This window comes from Colias philodice, chromosome 15 (genome assembly GCF_061535455.1).
Source record: "Colias philodice isolate Cphi_HAF_F1 chromosome 15, ilColPhil1 Martin Lab GWU primary, whole genome shotgun sequence".
In the NCBI taxonomy this organism is placed as follows: domain Eukaryota; kingdom Metazoa; phylum Arthropoda; class Insecta; order Lepidoptera; family Pieridae; genus Colias; species Colias philodice.
The window spans coordinates 12,034,055-12,061,468 of record NC_143100.1 but is presented as its reverse complement, the minus strand read 5'-3'; the positions used below and the strand labels follow the sequence as shown (position 1 = coordinate 12,061,468).

Genomic DNA, 27,414 nt, shown 5'->3' with positions numbered 1-27,414 from the left:
GAAATTAGGTAGTAGGTACATTTTTTTCAAGCAAGCCTTCATCTTTCAAGTTAGTTGACACTTGACTGTTGTCATTTGTCAATATCAATAATTGTCATACGTGTGGTGTTTTCAGTTTTTGTTTCGTGCGTTTGTGGGTGATTTGTGGTTGTTGTGATTGTTTGGCAATTTATCATAAACATAATATATTTAATTATAATATTTTCAGTAAACGTAACACAATGATAAATATTCTTTCTTCCCTGTAATTTAACAGTGTATAATATCAGAAAACCGATAACATACCATTGTTATCGCCGAAAACACCACAAAAAATGGATATTTTGATAACACTTTTTTACATTCTTTTCTCGATATGCGTCGTTTATCCGCCTACGGAGTTCGTATCCGCTGGTTTTACGATTCCGCAAGTGTTCGATAGCTTTCTCGGTTCGGAGAACATGAACTTTATTAAATACCACATGAAGAGGATCTCGATAACAGTGCTGATACATGCGTCGTTGCCGCTGGGTTACGTTATCACGCTGTGGTGCGGCGGAGAACGCGGGGAATGGATGCTGTCTTCTTTAATTGCGACGGCGCTGATCCCTGCCTACATGATGTATACTGTGACGTGCTGGTGGGAGTACGACAAGACGAACCATCCTGTGGTTAAAGCGCTAATGCCGTACGTGAGGCACAGGCAAGACTGGAGAGTGCTGGCTGCTGACTTTAATATTGAGTTTCGAGGGTAATTAACAAATACATTCTACTACTCAGTTTTTCAACCAAATGTGTCTGAGTAGTATCAGGCATTAATAGTCTAAAAACACTGTAAAGAAAATAATTTAAAATACATTTTAATGGTGTACAATTTATTTTTAGGGTGGACAAAGTCTCCTTACCGCTAAGTGCAACTAGCAAAGTTATAGCTACACAAACTTGGGTCATCAAAGTGTCCCAGTACCATGTTAATATTATAAAACAATCAGACTGCACCCTTGTTGCTACTGCTGTAAGTATAAATTAATCATATCTAGATTGTGAAATATTATTTCAATAAATACTAACCACCTGTAGCTTCTAATGTGTGAAAACTACTAGACTTGCATATCTTATTGAATTCTGTATAGATACATTTCTAAGCTTCTATATAGATAGAGATATCTATGTCTTATTAAAATTACGCAATTAATTATTACTATGTTAATTAATTATATGGAAAAGTTACTTTCTTATTACGATGTTTCAAAAGATTTTAACTTTTATACATACTCCTGTTGGTCTTAATGGGATGATATATAGCCTATAGCCTTCCTCGATAAATGAGCTATCTAACACCAAAATTTTTTTTAAAGTGAAACTTTTATTACATCGTCTCAAACTTTTTGGTCTGTGTAGCGCATGTCGCGTGTATCGCGGCTGCCGAGTAGGTATACCTACTCGGCAGCCGACCGTCACGCGACATGCGCTACACAAAGCAGTGTTCGGAACCGTTCGAACAGTTTCACTTTTACCGTGGTTTCATAAAACCACAAACTTTTTTTTTTAAATCTGACTAGTAGTTCCTGAGATTGGCGCATTCAAACAAACAAACAAACTCTTCAGCTTTATAATATTAGTATAGGTGTAACCTGGCTTCATATTATTTTTTATTACAGACTGATACTCACAACCTCACACCCACTGGTGAAGAAGAAGTACAATTCGTAAACATAGAAGTCATCCCATTACGTGATGATATTGAACGGTTTGTGTTCAGAATGTCTACAGCAGCCTTGCGGGAGTTACAGCCGAGGCTTGACAGGCCTGTGCGCGTTCCTGAACATATATCCTTAATGCCACCACTCATTGAGAGATTTGTGCAAGTATTCAAGGAACATGTTGATCAGAATCCTGTGTACCATGTGGATCAGGTGAGAAAAGTGTATGTGAAATAGTATGCATGCTTTGGGAATATTTCAATATAGCATGATATATCAAAGATGTGAATTTGGAGCATATAAACTCTACTAGGTGTATTTTTTTTTATTTTAAACAAGATCATTTTTGAATGCTTTTCTTTCCGAAGCTTAAATTTATTATTGACAGGACTACAATACTCTGTTCTGGCTTTAATTAGAAAAAGAAAGTTGCCATGTTTGTTAGATTTTTGTGCTAAATAAATTCATTGCTTTAATTATTATCACTGCCAAAAATGGACATTTCTAAAATAATTTTTGCAATGTCACTATATTTATATTTCATAAACTTAACAAAAATAATAGTCATTTCAACAGGAGTTGGAACAATGTATTGGCTGCATGCAGAATCAGGCTGAGGTGAAGATTAACAAGCGTTGTGAACCAACCGAGGAGGTCCAAGGTGGGCCCCCACCTTGCCAACAATGCAACTGCAGGTATGTGTTGTGTAATCTTGTTTAGTTTGAGAACCTGAAAACTCTTATGTTACTCTTATATTATATATCTAGGAAAGATTTTTTTCTGTTTTTTGTGGTTTTAACTCAAAAAGTAACAAATCGATTTTACAAATATTTTTACAATCATAAAGTTACTACGGTACTTTATTAAATTTTACATTTATTTAATCCTTGGTCAATCCAGAAAGCCCAAGGCAGCTGTGTTTAATATTTTTACCCTAGTTTTACAGATATTATTTACTTTTCAACGGATTTATTATGTAATTTGTTCTTTTATACATTCTATGATATATTATATCCACAACCACCCTGATAAATATGGAAGGGACGTCAATGAAACCCGCCAGATCAATGCAAACTAATTTTTAATTAATTTCAGCCTACCTACACATACATGATATTTTATTACATTACATACATAACACACCCGATCATCATCCTGGTGCTATAACGAAAAACCTTTACCAACGCCTTTACAGAGGAGATGGGGTAAAACATGCATATAATAAATCTATTGCTATATTTCCAGGGTGCTCTGGTGCTGCGCTTGCATGGCTCGCTGGTGGGCGACCCGTGCGGCCGGAGCCCCAAGCTCGTGGCTCGCAGCCCGGGGCTCCTGCCCCGTCTGCCGAGCTGTGTTCTGCTTGCTTGATGTCTGCTTCTGTACTAGCACAGCCACCGAACCCGTGGCTAACGAGTGATCTTGTGTAGTGAATAGTGATGGAAATTATATATGGTGATTGGTGAAACAAATGAAAGTGTTTATCGCAGTACTAGGGAATAGTAATGTGTTGGATGTATACTGGACGAATAGTGTAATGCAGTACTAATGCAATTAATAACTCACGCCCCGGAATCACAAACACAATAGAAAATCTATTGTGTCGTGGACCAATCGGGCCGTTCGGGGCTCAATGGGTTAATAACTATTAACTATGATTAAGCAGTGTTTTAAATGTACACTCATCTGTTTTGTGTTTTGAACAATTTCAACGTAATACATTACATCATTAGTCATTACAATATACTTATTATGTTTGCATTGTTCAAATTTTATTAAATTTGGGATTTGTATTACGTTTACATGACAATCACAGCCTGATGAGGAATAGAATCTGATTATAATTAGCAAAATGTAAAGTATGATTCAGCTAATGTGATGTCAATAGTGTTTGTTAACTTATTGAGTGTGATCTGTTCATGTTGTTATATGCGCACAAAGTACATATAATTATGTACTTTCATAATTATGTAACAGAGTAATGGAGTAACTAATTATATTTTTTTATTTCAATTCAAAGATCAACTTTATATAATTTTTAATGAGACTTTTAGTTAAGAATTCACAATTATGATTATTTAGCAAGCTTTAAGCCATAAGATAAGAAATGAAGCCAAGATATTTCTTTCGGGTATTTTAATTTTAGTCAATTATTTCTATTAGTTAGGTAATCTTTTTAGATAAAATAATAAATATAAATTTTTCAAGTGGATTTTTAAATTTTAGTTTTAATCTATTGATTTAAATACAAGAGCAAACTCAAGATTTAAATCCTAACTTTTAAATTTATATAAGTATGTGAACTATTGATAAAAATTGATGGCTCACATAGTACAATTTGTTTAATCTATGTTAGGCTGCCTTCATACATCTGAAATGGCTTTTTTTGTTAAGGTCAGATTCAGATTATGAATTCCCTGATCAATAAAACTTACAAATGTTCTGAATTCCAAACAGGAATAATTAATATTATGTATTCAGAATGTACATCTTTCCATACAGTCATAAAATGTGACACAGAAAATTTTATATTATTTTTAGAAAATTATCCCCATTTACGGGTTTAGGACTAGATATATTATGCTCCCTTCTATTGATATACAGAAAATAAAATGTTTTCTTTTCTTTTTTATTGTTATTCATACAAATATCTTCAATAAAATGAATTTAACCCATTGACCACCGAGCGGCCCGATCGGGCCGAGACACAATAGATTTTCTATTGTGTCTGTGATCCGAGGACTGACGGATTAAAAAGTATCAATTATTTTTTTCCTGTGCAACTATGCTGAAAAATAAAACTGAGTATTTTGAATTTATTATTGTGTGATGATTATATTATATTATCTATAGTCTATGGTAAGGCGCACTTCCGGAAATCAGATTACCCACAGAGATATTACGGATATTACCTATGAATCTAATGTTCTTAAGAATCTGAATTCAAACATGGCCCTCTGGATACATAATCTAAATTCTGGCAGTTGTTTAAAAATTCAGATTGGTCAGAAGTTTTGTTTGTTTTGGCTCTATGAAAAAAAAAAAAGAAATTGGATTGGAACTGGATTGATTCTCTAAATGCGAACAAACTAAAGGAACTTGATATATGGAAAGGAAAGTATAATGCAAGATTATTTCTATAAATTTATTAAAAGTAATAAAAAATTTCAAAGAAATATTCTAAAATAAATATGGATCAATAAATACAACCTTCATACAATAAAATATTTATTAAAAAGAAAAAATTCCTATTTACATGTGACGGTTTCCTTAGTTGTTTAATACGGATCAACTAAATAACAACCTGCTGGCTAAATCCAGTGTTGTAGACACATCAAGTCTAGAAGATCTAAAAATTGAAAATATAATCAGCTGGCCTATATATGGCCTGGTTCTTGTATCCTTATTTAATACTTAGTAATATTATAAATGCCCAAGATAAAGCTGGTTTGTCTTCTTTTCACATCGCAATGCAGCAATATTGATATACATATTTTTATTTCTGGGCATAGGAGTTTAATATCTCATTCCCACAGGAAGATCTATTATGAAGAGCATTTCAATCTCCAAAATGTATAAATTCTAATATTATTTACAAATGTGACATGTATGAAAATTATTGTTAATTTTCTTTGACCACTCTAGCAAGCCCTGTTGAGAAAGCTACTATCATGTAGTTAACTCGAATTATAGCTACTTTGAGGGCTAGGGGTGTTTGATTTAATATAATAATTATCAGAATTTTCTGTGAATATATTTTTAAGTAATTGCACCATTCCTAACTTAAAGTCAATTTTTTGCATGTGTGTCATTTTTTTCATGTCACCTAAAAAACTCAAAAGATATTTTTCATCATCGTCATAATCTTTAGTTGCTGTGTTTTTTTTCAGCTTTAATATTTTTAATATATCAGCTGGTACAGTTTGTGGTTTTTCCTTTTTTGCTTTTGATTCTTCATATGTATTACTATCCATAATATGTATATATTCCGTTTTTATATCTTCTTGCTCTCTGTGTGTTCTAACATCCCATTGTTCCTCATTTTCATCTTCTTCAGAGTCATCGGTTTCATAATTTTCTTTATTGTTTCTTTCGTTTTTCTTAATTTTGTCCAAGAAACTTAAAATGTCTGCGTGAACATATCTTTTCCTTTTTTTTGCAGCAGATCCTTTAAAACCCTTCAATTTTTCTTCATCTTTCAAGTAATAATCACGACAGTTACCCCACTTCTTTTTGAGTTCGGCAACTGTTGGAAAAAATACAGTGTTATTATTTATTATTAGGTACCTACTTTAAAACAGATACGAGCTGCTGGTGAAAGCTTCCAAGATACAATATAATATGATTGATTGATTTTAATTTTTTTTACCAATAATTAAAATTGAAGTATGTAGGTTCGACGACACAGCTTCTAACATAATTAAAAACTTCTAAGAAACTCAAATGATTGGATGATATACTGTTAAAGACGGTAAACAATAAACATTTTTTAAGATACATATCTGAATTTTATAATATCAATACCTGTAAGTATGTACTTACTTTTTATTTTTCTCTGTTCTTCACTTAATATTTCCCAATTTGGATTAAAAATATGAAAAATATCCATCCACGCTAAATCTTTTTTTTCCCGGTCATAGTAATCTAAATCGTAAATATCCCATATACAAGGGCGGGTTTGGACGCACAAAATTAACTTTTCCGCATCTATCATCACGCTCACACTTAGGTCTAAAAGAAATAATCTGAGAAACCGATCTTTCTGAAACCTGAATTAATAATATGAATTCAGATTATGGAATTGGATAATTTACCCATTCCGAGTGTAATGTGTAGGTATGCAGCTAGCCTTATTTGTATTTCTCAAATGACATTTGAGTTTTGACTTTTGACCTCAGAACAAAGAATCCTATGGAACTGCCGTAATTGTTCAATTTGACGCGGAAATAATAATGATATACCTATCTCTTTCTCACAACAGTGGTTTTACCTTAGAAAAAGCATCAACACTCTTTTTATTAGCGCCCTCTTCATTGGCATCGATGTACCTTTGCTGCCACGGACGCCATCTTAGTATCCGGTTTTGTTTACATGTGAGAAGATGTCATTGTGAAATTTTTATGATTTTCCAGTGTTTTTCGACCATAATCTAGTGTAATAAGTATAATTGAAATTAATAATAGGTACCATGAAGTGTTCTATAGTAGGTTGTGGCCTATGCCAAAGCAAAAACAGGCCGAATCTAACCTTTCAAGGGTAAGTGGCTAACATTTTGTTAAATTGTTGCTTATATTAAAGTGTATTTATTATCAAGTGTATAGAAATCTTTTAATCATTTTACATTTAATCATCTTAGTTATTATGAGCTGTAGAAACCCGCAATATTCTCCTTATTTCATTTGCATCGAAAACATAAACATGAGTGCTAGTGTCGAACATCATCGCATAAACACCTTATCGATAAATTATTAATTTGTTTATTAATTACGTGCGAAGTTATATGTTGTTGTATATTTTCTCGTTTTAGTTTACCAAGTAACGAATCCCGGCGAAAGGCATGGTTGGAAAAGATTGGCATAGAAAATATCCGGCCAGGAACTAAAAACATTAATGTGTGCTCATTGCACTTTGAAGAGAGCGCATTTAATAAGACTTTAAACATTGTTTGATTGAGAGATGATGCTATCCCAACAGTATTTGCAAAGGTAAATAATTCATCAATCTTTTTATTAAACAACTAGCTGCTCCGCGCGGTTTCACCCCCGTGGCTCCAATACTGTTGGTCGAAGCGTGGTGATATATATTATATACCCTATAGCCTTCCTCGATGAATGAGCTATCTAACACCGAAAGAATTTTTCAAATTGGACCAGTAGTTCCCTAGACTAGCGCGTTCAAACAAACAAACAAACTCTTCAGCTTTATAATATTATAGTATAGATTTTATTTAGCTCATCCTGTTTGTTTTTTTTAGGTACAAGGTAGTAATTGAAATTGTACCCCCTTACTGTTGACCGATTAATCTAATTGCTATATGCTTCACAATATCTTTTTTGACTTATATGCTCTAGAGACCTAGAGTGTCATGAGACAAGTGGTGTGATGACTGGTACTTAAAACCTACTGAGTTATTTTTTAGTTTTTAAGATATTACCTACATTATTAAAATCTTTTAAAGTGAAACTTTTATTACATGGTCTCAAACTTTTTCTATACTTAATATTGTAAAAAGGAAAGATTTGATTGTGTATGCACAAAAAGACCTCAAAACTACTGGTCCAATTTTTTTAATTCTTTCGTTGTTGGAAAGCTACACTTTCCATAAGTATATAATACACTATGTTTGTTCAATAAATTATTTTAATAAAAAAAAAATACTAAAAGTTTTACAATTTACCAAACATTGAGTCCATGTTTCTGTAGCAATCTATTTATTATTACTTGGGACCATATCTAATGTAACATTTTTATCTCTTTCAGGCAGACCATCCATCTCAATTTGCTTTAATTGACATATGAAATACTACTGATCAACCATCATGCTGTTATCCACATCCACAAGATGCCAAGGATCTTGAATTGGTAAGAGCAGTTCTTGAATAGAAAACCTATATGAAATAATTCTTGTTTAAAAAAAGGGAACTTCAATACGTAACTTTTTCATAGTCTTAGTCATACATGCTGAGATTCATGTGTATAATTATGAGAACTGTTATCAATAATTAAAATTTATTTAATGTTTTAGGCTTCAGCACTCGAAGAATTAAAAAAAAATAGAAGAAAAAGTGGAGAAACAGAAAAAGAAAATTAAATGTTTAAATGAAGTGGTCCGTCAACAAATTTCCACACTGTATATGGCCAAGCTCATTTGCCGCATCTGAGACTACTGTCGCATGTACCTAAACATATTATATAGTAACCACTATAACTTAAATAAATTATTTTATGAAAAAATTGTGTTTGTTATTTAACTATACTTGCCCTTGAACATCTGCTTGAGTCACTCACATGTATTTTAGCCAGCGGCTCTGCTCTTTTTTATTTTCGTACATGCGAACGAAGTCGCGGGTAAAGAATGCTCTTATGATCGAATGGGTTGCTTGGAAGAAATTGCTTGGAGCAATAAAGCCGCCTTTTGACTAAATATGTCCTATTAAGTAAAATTTGTATTTTCTGTTTGTTGCACACAATAAAGCTTATAAATAAATAAATAAAGTACCCTATGGATGGCTCCATAGTCAAACAAAACCCGATGTTAAATTTCATCAAAATTGGCTTATCCGTTTTAGCGTGAAAACGGAATATACATACATACACACTTTCGCATTTATAATATTATAAAACCTATCTTATGTGTTAATTCAAGTTACCCTCAATATGTGTGCTAAATTTCATTGTGATCGGTTCAGTAGTATTTGCGTGAAAGAGTAACAAACTTACACATCCATCTTCACAAACTTTCGCATTTATAATATTAGTAGGAAGTATGATAGGATAGGATTAGTGTGGATACATAGGTATATAAAGAAAACCCTGTCAATCGCGAAAAAAATCAGCTGTTTCATATAAAACTGCAGAACGAAAATATCAAAATGTATTGATTACACACTACAGCTATCCCTAGTAGGTAGGTACAATTGCAAAATGGTTAATCCGAATCACGAATTACCGAGTAACGATTGCCCGATAGAAGTAGTTATCTTTTTTTATTTTGTTGAAAGAAGTACCTCTTACTAGGTAAGCACCTACTGCATACTTATCATTCAAAAAGACAAAATTCTTATTACCTGAATTACCCATTCTTAACTCTATCATCAATCGATACAATATTATCGACTAGACGAACAAGTGAACGTCCCTAGCCCGCCATGTTTGTTCCCCGATTTGTTTACTTAGGTATGCAGGAAAAGTACATGCATATGGCAGTTCCATATGATCGTTATTCAGAGCTTTTGACACATATTGACATAAGGCCATGGACTAAGGGCGGCCGATCATTGTAAGAATTTTTCTGTCAGAAAATTTCTTCGTACGGTTCTGTGTTCTGTAAGTCTTCCTGTTTTAATAAATAATAATTTCAAAATATAACATTTTCGTTTTATTCATTACCTAGTAATTCCATACGAATATACGATTGTCTATAGTATAGAATATAGTTAATATGTAACTAATCCACTAATCCGATTAAAGCGCGTCACACACGGTGAAGATACTATAATATTTTATGTTAAGATTCTCTACTATAAAATATTACAGTATCTTAAGGTAGGACCCCTGTAGAACCGCCATCCTGTTACAAATAACCCGAAACACTGACACAAAATTTCGAGTCATTTGTAACAGGATGGCGGTTCTACAGGGGTCCTTAGTACGCAATGACAAAATGAAAAATGATGGTGAGAATGCTGATACCGGATACCTTAAGATACTGTAATATTTTATATTAGAGAATCTTAACATAAAATATTATAGTATCTTCACCGTGTGTGACGCGCTTTATCCGCATATGATGGTGTAGGCTCGGCTTACGTAGTAATTGTATACTCTTTGGGCTCGGCCACAATCCTCGGTGATGTTGATACCGTGATAAGTATATTGTAAAATTAATTTTATCTTTGACACTCGTCTGTTCTCTAACGTCCAACTGTTGCAAGCATATTCTCGAACCCAGCTACGAACAATAATTTAGCCAGCAATAATAAAATGAAACGGTATCAATCCACTTCCTTTCTTACAATGGAGGCCAAGGGAAGTCCCGGGGACTCTGTAGTGCGGGGCAGCCCCAGCCGGGACGAGCAGCTTGTATATAAAACTTGTACTAAGTTCTAATTATTAATCTGAGTTCATAATTACAGGTATCAAGGTCCTTTTGATCCGATCTACAAAACGTTGAATCGATTTAAACACCAGCAATTATGATAGTCATCGATAATTAACCTTTAGAATTTTCAAGTTCTATTGAATGCGTGATTTTTCATTGTATAGGAAATATTGTTGCCCATTTGTACATTCATGAGAAATTGATAAAATATGAAATCGTACGCTCGTGTCATTAGACATTTTTTCGAGACCACTACGTTTCATGGTTTCAAGTATCTTTACTCGAAATATTACTGTGATAGGTAAGTATCTAATGAGTGTAGAATAAGGTACTTAGTTACCTTCTTAATTTATTCTCAAAATATTTCTTTAAAAAAAGTCTACATTTTTACTATAATTTAGGTACCTACCTACTAAGACTAAGTCAGTAAATTTCTTCTTTATCAAAGACCTTAAAACCACTACAGTATTTTTCTCAATAACCATCACAACATCACGTCTAACAAATCATCTCTACTTGTCCCACAATCATCCAGGCTAGGATGGCTACTATGTTGCTGCGCAAGCGCCTGCTGCTCGGCGGTGCTGTGCGCGGTGGTGTGGGCGCGGTTCATGCAGGTGCCTGCGCTGCTCACGCTGCAGGAGATGGTGCAAGACCGTGATGTGGATATGCCGCTAGTGGCCATCTGCCCGCCCGTGGCAACTGTCGCTCGAATGTTTTCTGAGCATTTGTGAGATTCAAAAATTTGATGATATTGTAGGAATATGATTTGAGTTTTATTATTGTGTATGGCAGCCAATAACAATTATGTACCTATTGTGATTTGTGGTAAATTTAATGATTCGAACTCAGAGTTGTTTGGCAGCATAATACATAATTTAGCAGTCTCTCTGCAGTAAAATAGCTATGAAATATTATATGCGAACTAAAGTTTCTATAGCATAAGTCTGACGTTATGTTTTTTATCCACCAGCGAGGTAAACGCAGCAGTAGCAAAACAATTACCCAGAATATTTGAGCGCATTTTACGTCGAAAATACGTAACAGAAGATCGTCTAGCTGTTCTCAGCGCTATTATAGACAAAAATGGCATCACTTTTACACAAGCCTTATTCACTATCATGCCGGCATGCGAAACTATTTTGAGGGCATGTCAATGGCAGGATAAAGCGATAGCTTGTGGACGGTTGTTTACTAAAATGCTGACTCAATGGGGAGTCTGCTGTACTGCATTACCTAAAGAGTAAGTGGAACTTGTAATGTTCTATGGTAGCAAAATCCAACCGTAGAGTATGGGGTTTGCTTTCTGATCTCTCTTATCTGAAGAAAATTTCAATCATTTAATAGAAACAGACTAAATTATTTTCAATTTAATAGCAGTTCTGTTGTTCTATGTAAAAAGTGGAAATAATCTGGATTTCAAATTTCTATAGTAGAAAGATTGAAAAGACCTTCAAAATTGCAGCTTTAAAACGGCCTCAGGTTCGTTGTCTCAAATAGAAACAATGTGGACATTAAGCATTACCATGCAGTGTTACAACCAGCCAATGCTACATAATTGTGAAGTGAGTACCTATCATATAAAGAATAGAAATATATTAATATCATGTGCATGTTTATTAGAAGTTACCGCTAGTTACTAAGCATTAGCTTACGAGCTAATTTACGTTTTTTTTGAAGTGAAAACTTCTTTAGCGGCGTTGGGTATAAAATCTTAAACTCGCGTTAGGACACGTGGCCTGATCGAAAAAGCGTAAGACGGATGTTTTTTTTTTAGCCCTTATATTCCATGCGTAAGACGGATACCAATTACCATTCCAAAATATCAAAAATGCTGAACGTTAATAATCAAGTTTTCACTTCTGCCGGCACTCCCGGAGTGCAACCCGTCTTTTTTTTCAATGTTAAATGGTTGTAGGTGGATGTAGGCTATCTAGTCAGAATTACTGCTTTTATATCCCAAATAATTTTATTTTTTATATGGCTCATATAGTTCTTTACCAAATATGACGTAGAAGAATGGTTCGAGCCGACGCCGCTTCGCCCTGGATATTTGTATGAAGCCCATTTGACTTCAGTGTCGGTTATAGATAGCGACATGGACAAGCTTTTTGATGGAACCTGCGCGGCTCATCAATTGTACTCGAGGAGTAGATGCTTGGTGAGTTTGAAAACCTAAACATTGGTAATTTCACTTCAATGAGTTTTATACGTAGGTACGTAATTAATTTTGTTGTAGTAATTTTCCCTTACCATAAACACTACAGGAATAAAATGAGACAATATAAGCAACATAAAAAGTTTTACTCAACTAAAATGTGTTCCATTTTAGTTGAAATGTATGGAACAACGATGTGGGTGTTCGGATGTAGTGCGAATCAACTCACCTAAAGAAATGAATGTTCCGCCCACCTGTACCCTACAAAAGTTGTGCTGCCTAAGAGATTTTAAACGTGGTAACTAACACATTATTAATTAAATTTGAAAAATACATTCATTGCCATTCATATGTTATAAAAAAAGTCGTGTATACTAAACCAGAGAATATTATATTTTTTACTGAATTAAACAATACTAGTTATATTTATTAATGTTCGTTGCTTATTTATTTATTGCTTTTACAATGGATTCTCGTGATAAAAAATGTACACTTACATCATGATTTTTATAACTATTTCAGACAACAATACCTGCAACTGTTTACCAACCTGCAAGAAGGTGACCACCTCCCTTGCGTTGGAATCGAGTCGAATGAGTGCTATTGAGCAATCTTTCAATACTTTGTAGTAAGTAAGTTATTCTAATGTTTTATTGATTTACTGAATGAAGATGACTAGGCATATAAAAGAAAACTAGAAGCCTTTTCTTTACACAAAAAACGTGATGATTGTTGTGTAGGACAAATTTGCGAGCTCTGATACTTTTTGAAGTGAAAACTTCTTTAGCGGCGTTGAGCACTTTTTCTGTAAATGGGTATAAAATCTTAAACTCGCGTCAGGACACGTGACCTGATCGAAAAAGCGTGAAAACGGATACCATTCCAAAATATCAAACATGCTCAACGTTAATAATCAAGTTTTCACTTCTACCGGCACTCCCGGAGTGCAACCCGTCTTTTTTTTATAGCGCAGTTTCTTTCACTCAAAAGGTAGCTAATGTTGGAAACATGTAATGTTTTCAGTGCGAACGTCAACGTATCGTTGGACAGTGTAATCAATATCCGAATGAGAATCAGTGGGTCCAGAATTTTCACCGTGAACCCGACAGAGACGTGGATTACATTATTGTGTACGCAAGTTATTAATTTCACAATTTTTTTTGTCGTTTCCATATTAACCTAACTATTAGTAGATAGTTTTTTTTTACTAGATTTCCGCCCTCGGGGTCGCAATCGTTTTCAAAGAAAAATCCGCATAGTTCCCGTTACTGTGGGATTTCCGGGATAAAAGGTAACCTATGTCTTATTCTGGGTCTTCAGCTACCTACATAGCAAATTTCATTGTAATCGGTTAGTTAGGTAAGTAGTATTTGCGTGAAAGAGTAACAAACATCCATCCATCCTCACAAAATTTTGGTTCAGCAGTGGTTTCAGCATGGTTCAGCAAAACTAAAAGTGTAGAGTTAGGTATATTTACTATCCGTGGCATTACATTGCTCTATTTGAGCAATTGAGTATGTGTAAAGGAAATAAATCAGTTTGTAAACAAAATAATATTATGTTTTTTTCTTTCAGCATCCTTAGGTGGTGTTTTCAACATGTTCCTGGGGATTGGATTTTTCAGCGCACTCGAGTTGCTGTTCTTGATATTCTTACGATTACCCATTGTGATGCGAAAATCTCCTGAAATAGTGCACCCTAACACTTCTTAGAAACTTTAGCCTTAATTTTGAATATAAATTTTGTACTGTATACGCAATATATTTTATGGAGTAAGTAAAACTAATAAAATATAATAATAATTATGTATATTATAGTTACTAAGTTGTATCTTTATGAAATAAAACCAGTTCACATTTTAATAAAGGTGTTTCATTTCCAATCCGCAGTATTTATAATATATACAGGGTGTCCCAAAAAGTAGTGATGAACGGAAGCTGGGAGGTAGAGGACCTAGAGGGCTATCCGAATCACCCCCATGTATGTTATGCGATTTTTTGTATTTTCGGAGTTATGACGTTTTTTTCAATTTTTCACCTATCGCCGAGTACGATGATATTTTCACTCATGGTGACGTCAATTAATGCGCTAGATGCTTGATTTTTTTTGCTTGCTAAGCTGAAAGATAGGCCAATTCAGTATGGTAACATTTGCTATCGTTAGATCTTTGAATGGAATAAAAAAAAGAATTAAATGCCAAGAAAGATAAAATTACCCAGTATGTTCACCACTTCAAGGGCCCGTAAAAAAATAAAATCACATAAAAAAGGTTTTCCGTTTAGCTTTTAAAAACTTCCTCTATCTATCATGTAGCTACCATGAAAATTTCATTTTATTATTCAGAAGGCTTCAATCGAAAAATTGAAATCTAAATGTGGTAAGTGCAAAAATTGAATTAATATGATGATTAATAAAAACCAATTAAAACCAATAACATGGTGTTTAATTACCAGAAATTTTTAAAATGACCCCGCTGTTGCTCAGTGCAAGTGCGACATCACCGTAAAAAGTTATCTTTTAAATGACTGAATGCCCTTTTATCATTTTTAATGGTTTCTTTTGCTACTATGAATTTCCGGGTTATTTCGTCCAAATTGTGGCAGTCTCTCGTTTTTGTAGTTATCCCCACGGAAAAAAAATCAATAGGGTTTATGTCCGGGGACCGTGGAGGCCAGGCTAAAGGGCAAAGATACCCTGAAAGATGGATTGGTCGTTGCAGCCTGCGCATGCGCCGGTGACGCCTGCCTTAAAGCCTAGCCTAACGGTCTCTCGACCTAAACCCCATTGATTTGTTTCAATGGGGATACTAAAAAGACCTCGCTACTTGAGATAATGCCACAATTTGGACGAAATAACCCGGAAATTCATAATAGCAGAAGAAACCATTAAAAATGATAAAAGGGCATTCAGACATTTAAAAGACAACTTTCTATGGTGATGTCGCACTTACAATCAGCAACAGCGGGGTTATTTTAAAAATTTCTGGTAATTAAACACCTATTTATTGGTTTTAATGATCATCATGTTAATAAAATTTTTGCACTTACCACATTTAGATTTCAATTTTTCGATTGAAGCCTTCTGAATAATAAAATGAAATTTTTAGGGTAGCTACCTGATAGATAGAGCAAGTTTTTAAAAGACAAACGGAAAACTTTTTTTATGTGATTTTATTTTTTACGGGCCCTTGAAGTGGTGAACATACTGAGTAATTTTATCTTTCTTGGCATTTAATTCTTTTTTTTATTCCATTCGAAGATCTAACGATAGTAAATGTTACCATACTGAATTGGCCTATCTTTCAGCTTAGCACACAAAAAAAATCAATCATCTAGCGCAATAATTTACGTCACCATAAATAAAAATCTCATCCTACTCAGCGATAAATGAAAAATTGAAAAAAACGTCATAACTCCGAAAATACGAAAAATCGCATTACATACATGGGGGTGATTCGGATAGCCCTCTAGGTCCTCTACCTCCCAGCTTCCGTTCATCACTACTTTTTGGGACACCCTGTATAAACACATGAAATTATAGGTAAACCAGAATCTGATGGCAATTAGGGAAATCAAAATTTTGAGTGTGCAATACTAGGGAAAATGGACTGAACTATCTTGATACTGGTTATTTTTTATTTTGTCCTCAATATCATTAGTCACATAACATAAGTGGATAAAAATGAGATATCCACATAATAATAATATGTAGGTACATACTTACATGTATATAATAAACATATAACTTTTATATAATAAACATATAACTTTTAGATAGGTAATACATATTATGTATTTACACATACCTATATAATAATTAAGTATATAGGTATGTGTAAATTATATTATCATAATCCCATATGAAAATGTGGATGTAATGATAATGCAGATGGAAACTCGATTGTTTATTATTTTTTTTTTTTTAATAAAATTAAAAAATATATAAAATAATGTTTATTTTCGTAAGTAGGTACACACATTACAAAATTGACTTGGACAGCTTACAAATACTCCGTCAAGAAATATATATTATTATACATATCATCCAGAACTGGAAAAAGATTCTTCGGATGAAGATGACGATAAATAAGTGTTTATAATAAAACGCCCTTCGATTATTACTTAAATATCTTGTGTCATATAATCGTTTTCGATTTTTCTGACGTGTTCACAGCATTTCAGTTATTGCTCTGGCCCAATTTCAGAAAAAGCTTCTTCCACTAATTTTTTGATATCCGTAGCAGGTCATTAACATTCTTCTCAAATCATTTCTATTGGTTTGTTAGGTTGTTTAGGATTTAAAATATTTTTAATTTAAAGTATCAAAACGGGTAAGTCCAATTTACCAGTCAAATCTTCCACGCGCTTCAAAATTGAAGATTGCGATGTGTTTGACCCTTCTTCATCCAATATTTTTCCATACACATAGTAAACAACACCTCTTGCTTGTGATCGCAGCGGCTTTTTCAACATTTTCGAAGATTTTGAAGACAAAATCCTAAAAATTTTTCATCAACAAATAATTTGACAACCAATTTGATAGTTGTCAAATAAAGTTGCCACATGAAAATCGTTGTTTTATTAAATATAAATATGCCATGAGATTCTGGTAGACCTATATTACTTACATTATTTTATAAGAAAACTCGTCATCATTCTTAAATCTTAGTTAAATATTACACATGATTAAAAAATTTCCGATGCGTTCCATTATTGCTATAACAATGATGACATGAGAATTAAACAACTGCAAGTTAATAATATTTTAATATTAAAACAAAGTAAATACTGAATCACCTCATTCCTAGTGTATTTATTAAATTAAAGTGTAGAATTTCTCATCGTTGGACATTTATACTGAGTCGTACACAATTCTGTTGCGGGATTAAACACAGAAATCGACGGACATGTATAGGAATAGTGAGCTAACGTGCCATTATTGAATTTAACACATAAAATATAGAACTGACAAGTTTGATCTGTAGTGTTTGCAAATCTGCCTGATGATGGGCAGGAAAAATAAGGACACGAGTAAAGCGCATCACATTCGGTCATGTTGGGATTAAAATAAGTACCATCTGGACAGCTTTGGGGGAATTCTTGATAAGTACTGTTAATATTGATACATTGTATGTATTTTGTACAATTGGTCGATGTTGGATCGGGGATACGACCTTCTGCGTTGCATAGAGACTTATTTACTTTAGTTTCTTTACATGTATAATTTGTAGTACATACGCTATTATTCGGGTTGAATAACGAGGGAGTAGGACACGTATAGTTGTAATATTTAAATGTTTGTGTAAATGGTACACGAATGCATAGGATGTATTTTGTACACGTTTCGTCGCCAGGGGATGCAAACCGACCGCTGCTGGTGCACACGTTAGTTTGAAGTTGGTATGTAACATACACACCAGAAAGCTGTAATAGAGGGTGATAATTAAGTAATAATATAAGAATAATATTCCCGAGCTATAGCAAGCTTTATTAAGTCCTTTTTAAATACAATATTCATACTTATTACGTGTATAAAGCATGGATCTAGAAAAGTAAATATCCAAATTCCAAAACATTATTTTTCTAAAAGTGGTGATCGAACCCACACTTTTTGGCCTAATAAAATCAGGTTCATTGGCCACGGGCCAACTGGGTCAACGGACACAACCGGGTCAGCAGATAACAGTACTGTGCCATATGATTATATCTTAAACTAGATGACCTTGGGATTTTTATAGGTTTACTTTAATTTTTATATTGTACCTTTTCGTCGTGGATTCGTCACTGTAGGGTTAGCTGTGAGCATTTTGTTACTATGTTGTACGTAGTACATAGTAACTGAATGGCTGTGAGACATATTTTTTAATTTTTACAAATCGTAAATAACCATTTTAATTTCATTGAGTACTTACTAATAAAAATGCAGTAACAGTTAAAACAATAAGGAAACAATAGAATCATTATTATAATACACTTCGTAGTTATAGCTGTACATATGTACAGCTATAACTACGAAGATATTATATTAAATTAATATAAAAGACAATAAAGAAAATTAATATAAAAGACAATAAAGTACGTACCAGAAAAATGGAAAAGCAGAGGGCTCTATCCATGGCTGATTTTCTATTTAATTTAATAACATTTTACAGTCCTATCACATAATATATTAAAGGAAATCACACACAATAATAATACTTAAGTAGTTAATTCTAATATGCAATTATCTCATAATTATCTAAATTACTTTATTACCTACCTATTTCATAATAAATCATAATGCTAAATCACATAATATAAATATATGTACCGTATTTAATATGTATCTACATTGCATTGCATACAGGGTTACAGGTTAAGTCGACCTATTCCTGTTAAGAGCGTGTAGTAGGGGTCAAAACAAACTGATTTGATCATATAATACCATATCCAAAAGTTAGCCGTTGAAGAGTTATTGCAATTTTAATTTTTTTCTTGAAAATGCCACTTTATCTTCGCATTTAGCGTTTAATTTTTTATTTTACTTATTTGGTCTGGGTTTTTTTGAGTTTTTAAGTAAAGGTTGAGTTAAACAATAATTCTCAGCAATAAAAATCCATATCGCTGCAAACAATTCAAAGAAATGGCTTTTAAACTAAAAATAATAACATTAAAATAATTAAGTTAACTCGTTTTAAACAAAGATATTGAAAAAAATCTCTATGAAAATGTGTCTGCAGATGTTTTTAAAAACATGTGCATGTTCTTAGCTATGTAAAAAGGTATGATAACCTCAGGTAGCATTCGTAGATTCCAAGAAATCGGGGATAAACATGGGACAGTGTTAGTAAAGTACAACATCAGAATAAATTTTGTCATAATTTATTTTTCTTAAAAACTTTACAGTTCCTGCTCAACATGTCTTCCTCTATTGCGAACACATATTCGAAACCTTTTCCGCAGAAAACTCTTGACTACCCCAGTTGTTAATTGGTTCCTCATCTTATTGGCTGCATCGATAATTTTTTGTCGTAAAATATCAACAGATGGAATCGGGTTCGGCTCATTGTACACCAGACTCTTCATATGCCCCCATACGTAAAAGTCCATGGGGGTTAGGTCTGGACTTCTAGCCGGCCATGGTATGGGCCCACCTCTTCCGATCCATCTGTTTGGATAGTTGATGTCTAACCATTCTCTAACACTTCTTCTGTAATGTGCAGGGCAGCCATCATGTTGGAACCACATGTCTCTTAACAAAGTCAGGGGTATGTCTTCAAGTAGGTCGCTTAAATGTTGGCGCAGAAAGGTCTCATAATTTTCACCATTTAGGTTGTCCGGAAGGAAGTATGGTCCAATTAATTTATTTGAAATTATCCCCATCCACACATTAAGACTGAATCGTCTTTGTGATTTTTTTGGATTCTTCTAGTTAGGATTGCCACGTGCTTTCGGAGCCCAATAGTGAGCGTTATGGTAGTTTGTGATACCGTCTTGATCAAATTTGGACTCATCTGTCCATAAATTTTTTTTTGAAAAACGAGGGGTTTTCCAGATCCGCATTCAACATGAATCTACAAAAATCTAGTCTTCTTAAAGGATCTCCTTCTTCCATCACGTGCACGGGCGTGTAGTGATATGGGTAATATCCTGAAGTGTTCATTGTGAACCATACTTTCCACTGAGACAGACCAAGTTCTTGGGCAACAATGTTTGTTGATGTCGTGGGATCCATTCGAAAAAATCGCTTAATTTCATTTTCCTCTTCGTCTTCCTCATCCCGGACAGATGGCCGACCAACGTCTGTTCGTCGTCTTAGAATCGAACCAGTTTCTCTAAGGCGACGATAGGTCCCTTCGAAGACACTAACATCTGGTGCACGACGGTCAGGATAGCGGGTCATGTATTCCGCACGAGCATGTGCAGATACACCTTGACAAAACCCGTAACACATCAAAATGTCTCCAGTAGGTGGAAGCGAGATAGTTGCAGCGTGTGAGTGAGACATCATAATCACGCGGCACAACCCTTTATTGTTCGCATAGGCAGATAATAACTAGACCGATGTTAATGAGCTATTCTAAGAATTATTTCCCCATACCAAGTTTATCCCCGATTTCTTGGAATCCACGAATGCTACCTGAGGTTATCATACCTTTTTACATAGCTAAGAACATGCACATGTTTTTAAAAACATCTGCAGACACATTTTCATAGAGATTTTTTTCAATATCTTTGTTTAAAACGAGTTAACTTAATTATTTTAATGTTATTATTTTTAGTTTAAAAGCCATTTCTTTGAATTGTTTGCAGCGATATGGATTTTTATTGCTGAGAATTATTGTTTAACTCAACCTTTACTTAAAAACTCAAAAAAACCCAGACCAAATAAGTAAAATAAAAAATTAAACGCTAAATGCGAAGATAAAGTGGCATTTTCAAGAAAAAAATTAAAATTGCAATAACTCTTCAACGGCTAACTTTTGGATATGGTATTATATGATCAAATCAGTTTGTTTTGACCCCTACTACACGCTCTTAACAGGAATAGGTCGACTTAACCTGTAACCCTGTATATTATATTATTATTGTAGTAAGTATCAGTAATTATAAGTACTGTATTCGTGATTACAATTTATATTAATTAATTATTGTAATAAATTTGAATTTGGACACTATAGGTAAACCAGAATCTGATGGCAATTAGGGAAATCAAAATTTTGAGTGTGCAACCCTAGGGAAAATGGACTGAACGATCTTGATACTGCGTATTTTTAAAGTGAAACTTTTATTACATCGTCTCAAACTTTTTAGTCTGTGTAGCGCATGTCGCGTGTATCGCGGCTGCCGAGTAGGTATACCTACTCGGCAGCCGACCGTCACGCGACATGCGCTACACAAAGCAGTGTTTGGAAACGTTCGAACAGTTTCACTTTTACCGTGGTTTCATAAAACCACATAACATTTTTTTTATTTTGTCCTCAATATCATGAGTCACATTACACAAGTGGATAATACTGTATTTAATAATGAGATATCCACGTAATATTATGTAGGTACTTATTACATGTACTTATAATATACATATTACTTTTATAAGGGTAATAGGTAATATATATCATTATGGCATGTGAAAATATTGATGTAATGATAATGCAGATCAAAACTTATGTACTATATTTAACGATTGTCTATAATTTTTTATAAAATAAAACAATAATTAAATAAAATCATGTTTATTAAACACTTGACCGTAATTTGAAGCTTACTTCATTGAGAAGGCACCTAGCTTTTTTCCGCCTATTCTTCCCTCTCTTTCCGTTGTATGTATGCTATCTCTCTCGCACACCTCTCCACCAGGTGGCGGGGCGCACGATAATGTCGGGCGCTGGATGTTTTTCATTGGCGTCTAGCTTCCGCCGCGAGAAGGTTGTCTACAAGACTACAACCTTGGTGCTATTAAGTATTGCTTAAAGCAAGTGCTAAAAGTGTTAAAAAGTGTATCCCGTCGGATCGGTACAGTGAGTTATTTTTACATCTATTCTAATAATATTTTACTTAAAAATGAGTAAAAATCTTTAAAGTCAACGGTATAATCGTTGGACTTTATTTAAAATGCTGAGGTTTTTAATGAATCCTTCAGCAATAGTTTATTTTTCAATATGCTTAAATACTTAATAGCATGAATAAAGATATTTAAAATTAACGATACAACCGTTACATTTTACTTGAAATAGTAACTTTTCTTTTGAAATATTTCATTATGCAATATGTACTAATTAATATTTGAATTTTTAATACTGTGAGTAAAGCTATTTTAACGGTGTTACCGTTCGGCTTTACTCGAATCGTTAATATTACTTTTGTGATTATTTGATATTACTAGATATATCAAATACCCTCTCTTGTATATAGATATTTTTAATATTTTATTTCATTTTTAATAATGTGTTTTTATTACAAGGGTACAAGTGAATTTTTCGTGGAAAAATTACAATTAATACTTAGTATGGATATGAGCCAACTCAAAGCTTTACAGGCATACAATCCATTGCTACGACTTTATTACATTGTCGTTATCGCTAGGAACGGTTCGGAATTCCTATCATAGTTTATTACTAAAAATTATCGAACGAGATGAGTCAGCTCCAAGAAGTCACGACATGTCAGAACACGTTGTGATATTATTTTATAAATCGTACGGGAGTTACCGCTCAACTGAATAATGATGGAATTCGCTCATGTATAGTAGATACGTACCATGAATGTTCCACACATTCAAAACTATCCGTAGTCTATACGTGTCCTTTTATGAGTATTATTCTGATCCGTTTTTATGTGAAAATAGACATATTACACACGGCTAATTTGATTGAAAATTACGTTTCCTATGTTCAAATGATGCAACTTTTTTGTTAAAACGAGTAAGTACCAAAAATTTTACAATTAAATTCTTTGGTTTACTGAACTTGTGCTGAAAGGGTTATCGTATAATAATTATCGAGATATCTTAATATAAATTAGATTTAGATACACTTATTTCAAAGGATTTACAATTCACTTCTAACGTTTTAGAATAATATTATAAACTTGTACACCTCGACAAAAAGTAAAAAATTGCGGGTGAGTGGAGATTATTTTGTGCAATTAAATATAACGTCCTACGACGGTATGGTTGCGTTCGTAAGGAATGTTAACGGATATAAAGCAACTAAATGTTACATCGATTGCATGAACAAAAATAAATATGAATCGAAGTTCATTTTAAAATTTAGTGAATTGATTTGAATTATGAATTTATTAAATGTCGCTAACATTGGAAAATAAGTTAAAGGACCTTGTTAATTGCTATATTATTTAAATGATTATTTACTGCTATTTTTATATTAGCACTAAGGTGTATTCTTGCTCGAAGCAGAATACATAAATGTGGCCACTACTCCTCGCAGGGGTTAGCCAGGTCAAATTCACCCTCGCAGGGTGTCTCTTAAGCATTTTTTGGCAGGCCCTACTTATTTCTAGTTACAAACATCCCTCGCGCAGCTGTCGCTCGCAGGGAAATGGTGCAAATATATATCGGCCCTCGCGGGGCTTTGATTACAATCGTCCCTCACGGAAAAGATGGTGCGAATATATATCAGCCCTCGCGGGGCTTTGATTACAACCGTCCCTCATGGAGAAATGGTGCAAATATATATCAGCCCTCGCGGGGCTTTGATTACAACAGTACCTCACGGAGACATGGTGCAAATATATATCAGCCTTCGCGGGGCTTTGATAACAACCGTCCCCACGGGGAAATGGTGCAAATATATATCAGCCCTCGCGGGGCTTTAATGGCGATTGGTGCAAATATACAAAGGATTGATCATTAAAATGATCATAGATATTTGCTTTTGTCAACGAGGACCCACGAAAGAAGTTTTGGATATGACCGTATCGGATCTTCACTCTTCTAAGGTAGGTAGAAAAAGGTTTTGAAATCTACTTCACAGTGGGCAGTATAGTAAATGACCTAATAAATACAATAAAGGTTAGATACGTCAAATAATGGGCGCATGAAATTGATACTTCGTATCCTAAAAGTTTACGCTTCAGGAATCAGGAAACCACCATTGGTTTACCAATTATGGAAATTGGAATTGAACAAATTGTATTTACCAATGCAAAGCCTAATCACAACAAAGGAAGGCGAGTCGGATCAAATATCATCTCGCAGATGATTTGTGGCGGTGGTTTCGAGGATTGTCACCAAGCCTTGTGTCAACGGTATGTTTGGTATCGTAATTAAATGGCACTAGCCGACCAATTTTCATATACAAACATCGGAAGAGATTTTTTAATCGCAAAGCGATTGAATGTAACAAATGACGATTGATTACGTATAGTTGACCTCTCATAGGCCTATTTTAGTTGCCCGGTCTTGTAGGCAATTTATTTGACTCGTTTTTCAACCCATTTGAGCTCATTATTGCACCCATGAGATTTTTCTTCGGGGCTCAAACAATAAATCGCTGAGGGATTAAGATAATCGTTTGTTAGACAAGTTTTTTTGTCATCCCACCAGGATTATTATATTGTATAATAAAGTTATATACAACTATTAACGTAAAACGTTTAAGTACTCAACGAATGCTGAGAATACTGACTGTTGAGTTACATAGGATAGAGGATAAATAACGGAAAGTCAATCTTTCCAAACAAAAGCCTCTTATTATTAGATATTACTTGGAACCCCTACCCTTAACGAGAAAGCTCTGCCAAATGACTTCTCATTTCCTTGCTTTGAGGGGGGGGGGGGGCAATAAATGAAATGTACAGGCTATACGGCTTTTAAAATATAAGTCTGGTAAGCGAACTAAACTTTGCTGGTTTAGTTCTTGCTATATCGCTATCCGTGCCTGCTTCTCGTGTTTACGGGTGAATTAAGTTTATCAATAGTCATAAATGCAATGCTATTCAGAGGATATACTGCATTTAAAACATGACAAAGTCTGGTAAGCGAACTAAACTTTGCTAGTTTAGTTCTTGCTATATCGCTGTCCGTGGCTGCCTCGCGTGTTTACGGATGAATAAAGTAATGTCCTGTCTTCGCATCCACAGCTAACTGTCCTATACCGTCATAATCTTAACACAGATTCATTCGACATAGCTCCCCACGAGCTCAGTTCTTCATTTTTGCACTCGCACAACTGTGGACAACACAAGAGCAATGCCTCCATTGGTAGCAGTTACAATCAAGGGATAACTAACCTTAGGCTAGCCATATTACGGATGTTGGAACACCCGACTATATTCAGGGCAATTTTCTTTGTTCAGTGTAACGTTTAGACTGTCGTAGCATTCCTACGGAACAAAGATGGGATCAGATCTGCATCCTTAATGCAGTTAATCGAAAGGAGATACTTTCAGACGACGATAGTATTCAAAACCCACCATATTCCTTAACATAATAATGCATAGTTAAGCTTATAATCTCTCTTGCCATTATCCTGCAGCAGAATTCCTTGGCGATAATTTATCCTCGTTAGAACGAGCGAGGGTTGTTACGGTAATATGAGAAATCCTAGTCAGTTAGAGACCTGAACGACGCGATAGAGTACCGCTATTTCAGTAGTATAGTAACACCTAGAAGGGTGAAGGTATTCTGGAAAGCGGAACTGAAGGCCCGGTCAGCAGCATCAGCCACCTAATAGACAGTGTTCAGTGCTGCACCACTATAATCTGCAAAATGACTCTGACGGTATGAAAATGTGGAGTACATTTTCAAAATATCAAATGATATAGTTGGAATAAAAATCCTATTTGCCTCCGTCTATCCAAAAGACATACGGAGTAGCTAGTAGTAGTTGGTTGAATTAGAATAAAGTAACTATAGTTAAAATCCTTTGTTACTGACTGGATAAATTTGGCTCTTTTCCTATCTGACGTTCATATAGCTGTTGACTGCCTAGTGTTGTGCACAAACACTATTATTATAAACTAGCGGTCCGCCCCGGCTTCGCTCGTGGTACTTACGTTTTCTCTACATAAAAACCATCCTCGTACTTCAAGGAATATAAAAAGAATTATCGAAATCGGTTCAGCCGTTCTCGAGTTATGCGCTTACCAACACATTTTGCGATTCATTTTTATATAAGTATAAGAAGATAAGTCACGTTATGTAGTCCCAAGGCTTTCGGTATATAAGTTCTGATGTAAATCATAATTATATCTTAAAACCGAATTGATTAAAAGTAACGTACTTGGCTGTAGTAATTGCAGTTTTGGGACACAGATAAGCTCCTTATCATTTTAGTCTCTTAAGTTCAGTATATTTGTTTCCAGTACAGAGTTTATGACCTATCAGTTTTAAATAAATAATTCATGCATTGTACTGAAAGTACTAGCCATGTTTAGATTATGATTGGTGGCGTTGGCTCTAAACATTAATAGATACCGCACGGTTTGGTTGGATGTTAAAAATCTGTATTATAATTAAAACCGTTTACCTGTTTTGATATTTTATTGCCTTATTCAAGGGGTGACCTTTTAAATTTATTTCTGACCCCAAAAGTAAGGACCAAGTTCTCTTCTTGTCCGCTTGTAGCAGGTTGGGTTAAAACTGTGTGAGTTGAGACAGGTGGTAATTCTATGTTAAGATGATTCAATTGTGCTTCTACAGAGTTCTAATTGAATAAATAAAGGTTTGAGTTTGAGGTATTTTTGCCTCGTCGGGATCAGCTGTTGCTTCATTTTGTAAGTAACATCTAAATGCGTAATTGAAAGTCGTTACTGGCGCTTTCGCAGATTTACGCTAAAGATAGTGAAAATTGTAGTAACTTTAACTTTTCAAGCCCAAAAGGTTAACTAAGGTACGCTTGAACCAATCTCATAAGTTCTAATACTTTTAATCATTATGATTAACTTTTTGGTTCTTATTTGATTAACTTTTCATCTGGGATTGTTAATATATTATATAATATAAAAATTTGTGTGATTTATTGGTAGGTATACTATCTGCACACCTTACTCTTTCAAATAAAGAAATAAGTAATTACTTATGTATTCAAATTCACATTGGCGTCCATATATTGTACACCAGGTGGGTAACAAGCAGGTCTCAATGAAGTAAGCTTCAAATTACGGTCAAGTGTTTAATAGCTGTGTTTTACCTGAAAATAAAACACATATTAAATACTTACCTATATTTGAAGCTTACACTTAACGTCCACCTGTTGTGGATTTCGACTCAATGAAAAACATCCAGCGCCCGACATTATCGTGCGCCCCGCCACC

General features: G+C 34.2%; 3 protein-coding genes and 1 long non-coding RNA gene across 8 annotated transcripts; 3 read left to right on the top strand and 1 right to left on the bottom strand.

Annotated features, from left to right (window-relative positions):
• The first annotated feature begins 90 nt into the window (after positions 1-90).
• On the top strand, positions 91-4,350 carry LOC149482544 (E3 ubiquitin-protein ligase TM129). Of its 2 annotated transcripts, none has more exons than XM_089704352.1 (5): positions 91-730; positions 865-994; positions 1,641-1,895; positions 2,259-2,377; positions 2,928-4,350. In XM_089704352.1, exons 1-5 carry the CDS (start codon positions 315-317, stop codon positions 3,097-3,099), a joined length of 1,092 nt encoding a protein of 363 aa, XP_089560478.1. In that variant the 5' UTR covers positions 91-314; the 3' UTR covers positions 3,100-4,350. The 2 variants fall into 2 exon arrangements, with proteins under 2 accessions (XP_089560478.1, XP_089560477.1); XM_089704351.1 differs by having other exon boundaries at positions 2,247-2,377.
• A 544-nt stretch (positions 4,351-4,894) lies between these two features.
• LOC149482543 (uncharacterized) lies at positions 4,895-6,539 on the bottom strand. The gene is made up of 2 exons (XM_089704358.1): positions 6,222-6,539; positions 4,895-5,925 (listed from the first exon to the last, which is right to left on the bottom strand). The coding sequence occupies exons 1-2, from the start codon at positions 6,391-6,393 to the stop codon at positions 5,357-5,359; spliced, it is 741 nt and encodes a 246-aa protein (XP_089560484.1). The 5' UTR covers positions 6,394-6,539; the 3' UTR covers positions 4,895-5,356.
• Positions 6,540-6,613: 74 nt separating this feature from the next.
• On the top strand, positions 6,614-8,844 carry LOC149482542 (uncharacterized). Its single transcript, XR_016316734.1, has 4 exons — positions 6,614-6,935; positions 7,207-7,384; positions 8,160-8,261; positions 8,425-8,844. It is a non-coding gene; the product is annotated as an uncharacterized LOC149482542 (long non-coding RNA).
• A 1,810-nt stretch (positions 8,845-10,654) lies between these two features.
• Positions 10,655-14,417, top strand: LOC149482541 (uncharacterized). 4 transcript variants are annotated; one of them, XM_089703985.1, is made up of 9 exons: positions 10,655-10,801; positions 11,036-11,230; positions 11,474-11,743; positions 11,966-12,065; positions 12,494-12,661; positions 12,833-12,956; positions 13,181-13,286; positions 13,682-13,788; positions 14,234-14,417. In XM_089703985.1, the coding sequence occupies exons 1-9, from the start codon at positions 10,710-10,712 to the stop codon at positions 14,368-14,370; spliced, it is 1,299 nt and encodes a 432-aa protein (XP_089560111.1). In that variant the 5' UTR covers positions 10,655-10,709; the 3' UTR covers positions 14,371-14,417. The 4 variants fall into 4 exon arrangements, with proteins under 4 accessions (XP_089560111.1, XP_089560108.1, XP_089560110.1 ...); XM_089703982.1 differs by lacking the exon at positions 10,655-10,801 and adding an exon at positions 10,834-10,922; XM_089703984.1 differs by lacking the exon at positions 10,655-10,801 and adding an exon at positions 13,870-13,949 and having other exon boundaries at positions 10,842-11,230; positions 14,234-14,344.
• The last annotated feature ends 12,997 nt before the right edge of the window (positions 14,418-27,414 follow it).